The 12194-nt window shown below is 38.7% G+C and overlaps 1 protein-coding gene across 23 annotated transcripts in view; it reads left to right on the top strand.

Annotated features, from left to right (window-relative positions):
• The window catches only part of ncam1a (neural cell adhesion molecule 1a), a 280290-nt gene that overhangs the window by 258838 nt on the left and 9258 nt on the right, over positions 1–12194 (top strand). For 17 of the 23 annotated variants that reach the window (XM_048166423.1, XM_048166424.1, XM_048166429.1 and 14 more), the window contains 2 exons: positions 2208–2388; positions 11232–11430. In XM_048166423.1, coding sequence (XP_048022380.1) covers positions 2208–2388; positions 11232–11430 — 380 coding nt within the window. Of the gene's footprint in view, positions 1–2207; positions 2389–4698; positions 6288–11231; positions 11431–12194 lie in introns of those variants that run through there. The other 6 variants (XM_048166441.1, XM_048166440.1, XM_048166447.1 and 3 more) reach the window with 1 other exon arrangement.

Raw genomic sequence — 12194 nt, 5'->3', positions numbered from 1 at the left:
AGCAACAGTGATGATTTTTGTTGTTGTTGTTGTTTATTTTAGAACTTGTAAAGAACTGTACAGAAAAACAGGCACCAAAGACAAAAGCTCTGGGGGTTGGCATTCAAATACAGACTCATTGTATGTGACAATAGAATTACCTTTTAAGTTTTTCAAAACTTTAAAAGACTTCATTAAAAGAATGAGTTTTTTATAGAAAACCTTTTATAAAAGAGGAGATTTGGATAATTGACATTTAGGAATAAAGAATTTGCCATTCAGGATAATGAAATTTACAAGATTGTCAATACTTTAATCGTCATGCTCATAATAACAAATAATTGCTTTCACATTCAAAGTTATTCAAAGTTAAAAACAATCTTTCCAAAATGTCTGGACACTTTGACAACCAAAAAACAAACAGCATAGAGACATCCTCAGTACTATTACGAAAAGAGCATTCTTTCCCAACATCCATAAACTTGTTTTTTAGACTTATACAGTACAGTCCAAAATGTTTTTAAAAGAAGTTTCTTCTGCTCACCAAGGCTACATTTATTTAATTAAAAATACAGTAAAAAACAGTAATATTGTGAAATATTATTACAATTTAAAATAACTGTGTACTATTTAAATATATTTGACAAAGTAATTTATTCCTGTGATGCAAAGCTGAATTTTCAGCATCGTTACTCCAGTCTTCAGTGTCACATGATCCTTCAGAAATCATTCTAATATGCTGATTTGCTGCTCAATAAACATTTATGATTATTTTCAATGTTGAAAACAGTTGTGTACTTTTTTTTTCAGGATTCCTTGATGAATAGAAAGTTCAAAAGAACAGCATTTATCTGAAATACAAAGCTTCTGTAGCATTATACACTACCGTTCAAAAGTTTGGGGTCAGTAAGAATTTTTATTTTTATTTTTTTGAAAAGAAATTAAAGAAATTAATACTTTAATTCAGCAAGGATGCATTAAATCAATCAAAAGTGGCAGTAAAGACATTTATAATGTTACAAAAGATTAGATTTCAGATAAACACTGTTCTTTTGAACTTTCTATTCATCAAATAATCCTGAAAAAAAATATTGTACACAAATATTTTGTACAATTGTACACATTAAATGTTTCTTGAGCAGCAGATTCTGAAGTATCATGTGACACTGAAGACTGGAGTTATGATGCTGAAAATTCAGCTTTGCATCACAGGAATAAATTACTTTGTGAAATATATTCAAATAGAAAACAGTTATTTTAAATTGTAATAATATTTCACAATATTACTGTTTTTACTGTATTTTTAATTAAATAAATGTAGCCTTGGTGAGCAGACGAAACTTCTTTTAAAAACATTAAAAATCTTAGTGGTTCCAAACTTTTGGACTGTACTGTATATATTTTATGTAAATCGACAATGATGAGGGTCTGCAGGGTTCCTCTCTATGACATCATTTCCTTTTCTTTTTTTCTTTTTTTTTGCATGTTGGTGGCACCGTATGTCTTTGATTTGGAGGACATTCTCACATATTATTAAGGAGTTTTGTTAATATTTACATAACTATTTCAATATTTAAAGGTGCAATGTGTAAATTTTAGGAGGATCTATTGACAGAAATGCAATATAATATACACAACTATGTTTTCAGTAGTGTATAAAAACCTTACATAATGAACCGTTACGTTTTTATTATCTTAGAAAGAGTCATTTCTATCTACATACACCACGTGTCCCCTCACATGTTAATTCGCCATTTTGCGCCGCAATGTTTCTACAGTAGCCCTAAATGTACAAACTGCTCTACAGAGTGTGTTTGCTTGACTACCTACTCTTTTCTGTCTCAGATGACGACATCTTGTCTTGTGTTGGCCACCGTAGCTTCTCTGTATTGCAATTTGCAACCTCACTAGCTAGATGCCACTAAAATTTACACAATGCACCTTTAAATTGTTATTTATTATATTTTTTTAAATATTTATATTTAAACTTTATGAAATCAGGAGGAGAATTCCATCACCCTGACATTGTCAGGTCCCTCCAAAAAAAAGTACATTTTTACTTCAGAAAATAACATGCTAATCATAGAAGAGGTGTATTTCAAGTGTGAATTGCATTTGTATGTATTTTTGAAGAAATTAGGTCCTGACAAAAAAAAAAAAAAGAGCATCATGTCATTAAGCCATTTAAGCCATCTGTGCTTAAAGTGTGTCCACTTTTGCATCCGTAGAAACATCGCCAGGATTGGAAGCCAGAGATCCGCCTGCCCAATGTCAGCGAGTACATTGTGCTGCGGGGTCTAGAGTGGAACACGGAGTACGAGGTCTCCGTTATAGCCGAAAACCAGCGAGGGCGATCTAATCCCGGCAAACTCTTCTTCAGGACCTTGCCAGAACCCACCGCCATCCCAGGTACGGCCCACCCCCTAACCCTGAAGCACAGCCACTGCCAGCCAGAGCAGCCAACAGCCCGACCGCCTCACCTCAACCCCTGTTAACCCCATCCTACTAGCAGGTCTTGTTGTGGATTATACGGGCCACCCTTGTGTCAATTCAGGTTGTGGCCTGGCCTCCTCTAGAGATAGATTGAACACAATCTAAGAGTAATAAGAGTGATAAACGTCTGTGAGAGGTGGCCACGGGTGAAGCCTGGAGACCTTCAGCTCTTCTCCAGAGCCCTGACCCCTCTGGCAGCCTCCCCCTAACTCTCGCAGCCGGCTTTATTGCTCATCTTGGAGCGATTGCAGATGATATCAGTGGAGATGAGATTTTCTATTTGGCACTCGGGAGGCAAAAAAAGCCACAGCAGGTCCGTTAAACCATCCTCCCCCTCACCACGGGCTCGTTTGGTCTGTGCTCCAATGGCAGTGCTGTGTTTTTGTTTTCTTGTGAGCTGCTTCCCCACTGATAAAAATTGGGCCTTAGATCATCCCTCGCTCTCTCTCTTTCTCTCTCTGTTCCTCTGTCTCTTTTTCTCGGGGCTGAACCGAGGCTCAGTTCAGGCTCATTGCAGCAGACCGATTGAATTGGGCTGACTATCTGCCCGCTCTCAGTGGGGATGCATCCTCTGGTTTTGCATGATGACGCCTCAACAGGATTAATGGTTTAATGCTTTACTGAGGACCTAACAGGCATCTGCCGGTGCATGGCCAAGAGACCTGCTTTTTCTCATCCGCTTAGTGGGAAGCAGCCATATAGCAGTGGGAGCTTTGGATCTCGGAGCACTTGTGCAAGACAGGTTCAGATGGATAGAAAAGCCTTCCTTTGTCCCTTTTCCCAACTCGCCACACTTACACATTGCAGAGTTGTTAACCTCAATGTGTAACATGTGGGAGTTTAAAAAGCGGATTTATTTTTAGCCTAACATCTGCATCGCCTCAGATGGAGCAGCTGCCGTTAGAAAAGATGGTCCAAAAACAGCTGCCCAGACAGCAATTCAGGCTTCTCCATCTTCTTATATTCGGACCAGTGTGCGTGAGGCAGGTTAGAAGCACGTGGAACCATCTGGGACGCTTTTTTTATTATTACACAACATATTCCTTTGCTTTGCAGACATTGAACACATTGAGAGTTTGGCAGGAATTAAAAAAGGGAGGCAGTGGATTTTGGTACGGTACAGGGAGCGGGTTGAGCTCAACCCTGGTCGCAAGACAAATCCTGAATCTCTACTTCCTGTAATCCAAATCTCCCCAGCTACAGTTGACATGGAGGAAAAGCTGTTCTAATACAATGCCCGTTAACGTTTGTGCAGTTTAAGTAACATCAAAAAACTCATTCAGTCATCCAGCACAGTATTACACTGTATTGCATCATAACCTGTTTGTTTCACCTTGTCTTCTGACTCGGCAACATTTCCCTGGTGTTTGCGACTCAAAAAGATGAAAGCCTGTTTTTTTTTTCCTAATTCCAAGTAGAGTTATTTTAATTAATTATCATTTTCTGGAAGCACTTAGTTAAAGCCTGAAGTGTGTATTTTTTATTTAATAATAATTCATTTTAAAATACTTCTCTATATAATGCAGGGGCAACTAAAAAGTAAGCCATTTATAGATGAAGTTTCTCCAAAAAGTCCAACATTGACCAATGCCGTGAGTTTGGGACGGGGCTATCTGTTCAACCGACCGATTTGCAACTCAGTTTTGGTGATGATAGTCGCTCAGAAATGACACACTTCACCTTTAAAGAAAGATTTACCAAAATTTGTGGTAAAAATGATCATTTCAAATACCAGGAACGTTGTCTGATCCGTGTTTCTTGATTGTATGTGTCTTGGTGTTCCTTATCATTCCGTATTTCCCATCATTTGGCTATCGTTGTCCTTTCCTTCTCGACTTTGCTGTCATTTGCTGTGCTTTTAACATGCTACGGCCTTTTTACTTTGGTTTTTACTAACTTGCTTGAACTTTCCTTTGATATTCTTTTCTAATCTTGATTAACCTTTCAAACTTAATTTCTGTATTTGACCTATTCTTTGTCTTTCTCTTTTTTCTCTCTCCCTCTCTCCCAATTTCTTTCCCTGTTTTTTCCTTCCCTCCCTCTTTCCCTTTTTCTGTCTCCATGTGTAAAATCGGACATCACCGGACCATCGCATTTTCAAACACGCACTCAAAATGTTTTTTGTTTTTTTCCATTTTTGCCTGTTTTTTTCTTTTTCCCGTGTTCTGTCCCTGTGGTCTTCGGGTGTCTTTTTTTGGTGTGGTGGTGTGGGATGTGTGGTCTCAGCGACCCTTGGCTGCTCCTCTGTGACGTCCGCTCTCGTCACTCTCATGTTCTCCATGCTGACTGTGCTAGTGCTCTCATAAACCGGGGCTCGCCAGAGGAGAGGAGCCCCGTCCACTCTTCAGCCACACCCTTCAGTTTTCTACGCCTTCTGATCCTCTCGCAGGCTAAACAAACAAACATAAAAGAATATCAGTGACATGTTATCGGAATTAAGCAGAGTGTTCGGTGCTTGTATCATTCTGTTTTCTTTTTTGTTTCTTGTCATTTTCAGTTTCTTATTAGTTCTATGTTTAAGCAAGGCAGCGTTGGTGTATTTGAAAAGGTGTTTTTCAGACCATGGACTTTTTGGGAATGTTGTAGAAAATCTTTCCCTATCAAGACGCCTAGTCTCTTGATGTTAATCTCGATATAATCATTCTATAGGGCCCATTTAGGAGATAAAAAGTCCTTTTTGATCACCTTCATTAATTTTTTCATTATTTTTTTGTTCTTCTTCTGTTTATTATTAAGATATTAACTGATTTTGGAAGGGAGTTTTTAAAGAATAGGCACCAAATGTGTGTGTTGACATGAAAACGTGTATTTTGTGACAAAATGTACATAATTTTAGATGATTCAGAAAATATATACTTTCTGTAATGGACTTTTATTTACATTTTCTTCTCTGCTTCTTACTTGAAAAGACCATTCAAAACTAATGCTACTGCTGTTAAACTCATTCACGTCAATAAGTGTCATTTTCAACAGTGTAATTTAATTCTGTTCTGTAATACATTTTTTTGTATACACATACCAGTATGGTGTCATGCAGTAATCATTGTAGGTTTTAAGAAAATACGGTAAGCTAGATTTGTTCATTTTGTGTTTTAACGAACACAACATGGTTTTGAGTCGAGATCTTGCATGGGACCGTAATGAGTGACCGTTTCATGTGTTTGTCCCATAATGACATGGTGCTCAATGTCAGTTCAGAGGGACCCACTGAGCTTTTTACTTTTAAAGAGCAGGAGTGTTCTTCAGTACTTCTGATTGAGCATCTCTACTCTGAAATGGTAAATTCCTTAAGGCTGTTTTTATTGCTTAGACGGGATTTAACATAAACACCCCCCCAGACTGAATTTTAATGCGAAACCCACAAGCGTTCTTGCGTGCATGGCACCACCTCCGTTGTAAGCGTATAAATCAGTTTTGAACATTAGCGATGGCCGGGTTCAGGCATGGATGTCGATTGACCTCCAGCCGACTGTCCGTATTAAAGAAGGTGGTGGTCAGTTTACATGTCAAAGGCTGCCGTATGCCATCGGGAGCAGAGATATGAGTGCCCATTATTATGCAAGACCTATGCAGGCATTTCCTGGGAGGGTGTCGAGTAAAGTGCAACTAATGTAATTAAGTGTCTTACAGTTAAAAAAAAAAAAAAAAAAGCTCATATATAAATAAGGCAGGGTTATGAAAATAAATGGGAGGAGGGAATGGGGGTCGTTTGTTCAATAAAATGGAGTAGCATTTGTTTCCCATTTTGGAATGGATTCTCATGGTAATAAAGTGATGCGCCCCGGAGTTTTGACTCCTGGAAACGCATGTGCCAATCAGTTTGTCGGGCTCATCATTCATATTCAGGTGCGTTTCTGTCCTTAATCATTGTGTGTTGGTGCTAGGTGACATTTCATCAGAAAAGCAACACCCCGTTTGGCCCCGTCTGGAATGTTTAATGCCACCCCGGATGGATCATCAGCTTCATTCAGACTAGCAGAACCAGAGGCAAAATGAGTTGAGAATCCAAACTTGGCACTGGCAGAAGTGCCACTTGTTCACACTTATCACTGAGAGTGACTGGAGACGGAGACAAGTGTCAAGTCTGGAGGTGTCTGAATAACCTGAGAGTCCTCGGAACAGACTGAACATTTGTAATGACCGTACCGTGAAGGTTAAAACGGGCTGTTAGCGATAGGTTACATTCAGCAGATTTTCACAAATTGTTAAGGCTGCACATTTCAATTTCAATCCTCTCTATTTTTTATCTATGAGGGTAAAAGTTGGGCAAATTAGCATGAGCTAGCATCTAGCCCCTGCTATTTATTATATTATATTATATTATATTATATTATATTATATTATATTATATTATATTATATTATATTATATTATATTATATTATATTATATTATATTATAGCCAATCAGCATTGTCAATACAGCATTTTCCTGTGGTTGTATTGTAATTAAAGTGTTAGTTCACCCAAAAATGAAAATTCTGTAATTAATTACTCACCCTCATGTCATTCCACACCCGTAAGACCTTCGTTCATCTTCAGAACACAAATTAAGATATTTTTGATAAAATCCGATGGCTCAGTGAGGCCTTCATAGACAGGAATAACACTCCCTTTTTCATTCCCCAGAAAGCTACTAAAAACGTATTTAAAACAGTTCATGTGACCACAGTGGTTCAACCTTAATGTTATGAAGTGACGAGAATACTTTTTGTGCACCAAAAAAAATAAACAAAATAGCAAATTTATTCAACAGTATCTAGTGATTTCAAAACGCTGCTTCATGAAGCTTAACGAATCTTTTGTTTCGAATCAGTGGTCCGTAGCGTGTATCAAACTGCCAAAGTCATGTGATCTCAGTAAACGAGGCTTCGTTACGTCATAACGCTGCATTCACACGGGGCGCCGGCGTTAACGCTTCTCATTTACTTTGAATGGGTGACGTCATGCGTTGCCGAACTGAATTGTGGGTTCCATCGCGTTGCTTCACTCGCGTTGCAAGCGGCAGAAGTTGAAGATTTCTCAACTTTTCAAGCGCCAACGCAGGCGTCATCCAATCAGATGGCCCTATGCAAATTCCCTAGAGCAGTCGCTAGCCAACTGCGTTCGCGCAACACCGGAAAGTAATGTGATTGGCTGTAATCACTATAACGGTCGCGTCAACACAAGCTTCAGTGACGCCCCGTGTGAATGCAGCATAAATGTTTTGAAATTTCAATAGGTCACGTGACTTTGGCAGTTTGATACACGCTCCGATTCACTGATTCGAAACAAAAGGTTCGTAAAGCTTCGAAGCTTCATGAAGCAGTGTTTTGAGATCGCCCATCCTAGTTATTGTTGAATAAAGTCGTTATTTTATTTATTTTTTTGGTGCACAAAAAATATTCTCGTCTCTTCAAAACATTAAGATTGAATCACTGTAGTCACATGAACTGTTTTAAATATGTATTTAGTACCTTTCTGGGCATTGAAAAAGGAAATGATATTTCTGTCAATGGAGGCCTCACTGAGCCATCGGATTTTATCAAAAACAAATTGTGTTCATTTGTGTTCTGAAGATGAACAAAGGTCTTACCGGTGTGGAACGACATGAGGGAGAGTAATTAATGACAGAATTTTCATTTTTGGTTGAACTAACCCTTTAATCACATGACATTTACAGTACAGCTCAGGTTATTGGCTTAAAAATATGTCCAGAATTGAGTGCCCATGATTAATGGGAATGCTAACAGCTAACCCAGCTGTATTCCAAACCTCCTCGATTCAACCCAACACTCAACTATAACATGCACTATTTTTTTGTTCAGCAACACACCAATTTTTTAGTATTCAGAATGGGATAAGGTTTGGAATATGCGGAGATGGCTGGAGCGTCCAGAAGACCTTTTAAACACACTGCTGAGTCAGCAGAGCAGGACGTTTTTGGCCGGTGAGGGAGCTCAGTTAGACGGCCTTTGTGCTCAGATGTGTGCCGTGATTTATCGCACTTGTTAAAATGCAGGCTGAAGCTCAGGAAAACAACTGCGGCCCACTCCTCGCCCCAAGCTAGGAGAAGTGCTCTCGGCCCTCTCCTGGCTGGCCGGTAGATTAAATCTGTCAGCTCTACCTCCTGTTGCCCAGCCTCCGATACACTTCCACAGAGCATGGTGACTGCTGCGATGGCTAGATTTCATCACAAACTCTACAGCATGAGATTACCTATCAAACAGGTTTCTTGGTTAAAGTTCACATTACGTTTTGGTTTATTCTAGGTACATTGAGCAGAGTTTTCTGAGAGCAGTACATGATATTATATATATTTTTTTTTTCTGATGCTCAAGTAGAGCTGCAGGTTGTTAATGTGGTGTTTTTCATTCCTTAGAACAGCTCTGTCTAATGCATTTTTCCTCCAGGTCTCTGCTGAGTGCATGCATAATTCATGATCTCCTTGATACATGTAGATGTGTTTTAGGTCTTTATATGTTTCCATCAATGATTTAGAAGGACGTTTCATTAGAGACACTTCATACAAAGTTGCCTAGAACTCGATATATGCCTAATTGCAAATTCACTCAGCTTGTTTTTCTTAATTCACAGTATAATCTATGGCTGTATACTCACAAGAATACTTGAATAAAGTACCAATATGTGTTAGGCTAACAATACACTAAGTTAGCTCAATTTTTGCAGCCCGTATATTATTTAATCAAAGCTGTGTGTGTCCATACATACATATATATAGAAGAAAGTGAATTGGATTACTCTACAAAATTAATAACTATTGCAAAACAACTGCTTTATGATAGTAGGTTTTAGATTTTTTTACTTATCTCAGTTGTTTATATATACACCCACATGTATTTTATTTTATTTTATTTTATTTTATTTTATTTTACTATTAAAATCTGTCCAAAGTTTAATTTTAGCCCCCTCATATGTCCCTTTATTAGTCCAAAATCATGTTTTTCATCCAAACGGTTTACCTTTTATGATGACCTCTTGAAAATGTATCATCTTCATAACATCAAAGTGCTCTTCCCACATCTGAATCAAATATTGCAGCATTGCTAGATTTAATAAAACATAGTGGAAGCATAGAAGAAGACTGAATCAGTATGAATTGCCACATGTTTACTGATGTAGTGTAAAGAGCCATATAGGTGCATTTTGTTTACTGATCCGGACCATGCATGCCTGTTTTAGTAAATCCTGTAGTTATTTAGCATTTTCATGGTGTAGCTTGTCATTCCTGGTAAGTAGTCTGTGTTTTCATGCGCTGAAAACACAGTTCTGCTTGTGTTTGTCCATCTCGTCTCATCTTTGTTCCTTTAACATGGTGTTTTCTGTATTTCCATTAGTATGGCTTCCGTTTGTCTGTGTGTGTGTGTTTGTATATGTTTACGCAGGTTACCCCGCAAGTGAATGCGCTAAGAGCTGAATATTAAGATTATCTTCACCGTTCCATGCCAGTGCAATTTCTCTGTTGAAATATGTGCATGCATATGAACAGAACAAGCCTTGTAGTTAATGTTCTGAACAAGACTGCTGAAGTTCTGTACAAAGAGACTTAATTATGTCTCTGAATAAGCATGCTTTGGGTTCATTTCCATGTGAGTAATGAATGCCCTGCTTCAGAATGACGCTGTATGTGATGTTATGTTGTATATTGTTTGGATAACACATGGAATGCATCCATTTTGACAATCTGTGAGAACCTAAACATCATGGGGGGAATTCACTATAGAATGAAGTGATAGTGCTGTTTATTTGCAAATGCTTGTTTCAGTGATCCTGTGAAGAAATTATGCAAATCAAGTAACGGTGCAAACATGCCCACAAAATCTGTGCTATTTGCACTGCGGAATTCCTGTTCTTTTCTGGAACTGTACAGCATGGTTTTACCACTGTGATCCAAGCACCTCTTTAAAATGTGTAAAAGGGACTCATCTACACTCATTTGGACACACGCCCGGTTATAATGCGTTTCGCTATCGCTTGTTGATCATTTGATGAATCACTGCTGCTTTGATTAATAGAAAATGTACACAAACAAATAAAATTCTGTTAACCACTCTTGGAAGGCATGACATGACGTTTTGTGAGGTTCAATCTAAAATATTCCTAATTTACACAGAAAGCAGGGCATGTTTGCACTAAAAACAATTACTTAAAGGGTTAGTTCACTCAAAAATTTACTTTTTTTACTCATTTACTCACCCTCAAGTCATTTAAAACCTGTATGTATTGTGTAAATTATTCTGTAAATTAAGTTTTTTTGTCCACATAATGGATGTCAATGGGGTCCAGTGATGTTTTGCACCACATTGACTTTCATTGTATGGAGATAAACTGTTGAAATTTATTCTGTCTTCCACAGAATAAAGAAAGACATGAGGGTGAGTAAATGATGACAGAATATTCATTTTTGGTGAATTATCTCTTTAATTTAAACACAAAGCAGTACATTTCAGCACATTTAGTATCTGGTTAACTGGATTGCTGGTGGTTAGTGAAAAAGATGCAGGTTTTAAGGTATATTGTTTGGTGAATTTGCCCTAATGTGGTTACTATTGGTGTGTATTGGGTTTAGTTCTAACTGCCTTCAACAAACCAATCTCTTCACCTCACCTTAAAATAGTACAACCAATAGATTGTATATAAATGTAATGAATTTCTAGATTGCTTAGATCACTATGGCACTGTGGAAAAGCCTCACACTTTAAAGCCTGGCCTGCAATGACATCATTTCATTTTGACTTTCTTCTCTTCCTCCTTCCCAAAGAAACCAGCTCAGGTTTGGGCACCGGGGCTATCGTGGGCATCCTCATCGTGGTCTTCATCCTGCTCCTCTTCGGTGTGGATGTCACATGCTACTTCCTCAACAAGTGCGGCCTCCTCATGTGCATCGCTGTCAACTTCTGTGGCAAGTCTGGGCCCTCTGCCAAGGGCAAGGATATCGAGGAGGGAAAAGCCGCTTTCACGTGAGCCTGTCTTTTCCTTCCCCTCTCATCTGTGTGTGTTCCCTTGTCCGATAACGTCATCCATCACTGCTCTCCCATCATTATCGCCCCCATCAGCTCTAGAGGAGGGCTTGAGGCAGGGCTGATTGTGACATATCTGACTTCATGAATGTGAATGATGTGAATATTGGCTCATGGCAGCAGTGTTAAGATAAGAGAAGAGGAGGAGAGGTGCATGCTGGTTAGGAATGAGAAGATGCCTCTGGTTGCCTGTGTTTTAGTAGTTATTGAAAACTCTGTTTCGAGAAAATAAGCTTTTTTTAGCATCATATTTTATAAAACATTTTTTATGAAATAATGTTTTTTCTTTAAGGTTTTTTTCTTGAACTGGCATCAGTTTCATAAACATGATAAACGCATATAAATATGTAAAAAAATATGGTTCTAAATGCACTGTTTATCATGAATGTAACTGACTGACGCTAGAGACTGTGGTCTTTAGCCTTCTTGTTAGAGTGCCCAACTCCCATTCGGACGGACCTGGGTTTGAGTCCTGCTTAGAGCGGGCAGTTCGAACAGGAGGGGTTACATTGGTGCCGTGACTCAGATGGGAGTGAGGTTTAGGGGGGTGAATGTAACGGACATAGGCCAGTAAGAGCTGTACGTGTAAACCTCATTCCCCTGATCTCAAGAGAAGCTTGAGCGACTGACACTAGAGCGACTCCCATGCTGGTGGACCTGGGTTCGAGTACCGCTTAGAGCGGGCGGTTCGAACAGGAGGGGTT

This window comes from Megalobrama amblycephala, linkage group LG18 (assembly GCF_018812025.1).
Source record: "Megalobrama amblycephala isolate DHTTF-2021 linkage group LG18, ASM1881202v1, whole genome shotgun sequence".
Lineage (NCBI taxonomy): Eukaryota > Metazoa > Chordata > Actinopteri > Cypriniformes > Xenocyprididae > Megalobrama > Megalobrama amblycephala.
Note: the sequence above shows the minus strand (reverse complement) of the source record. Positions and strands in the feature narration are given on the sequence as shown.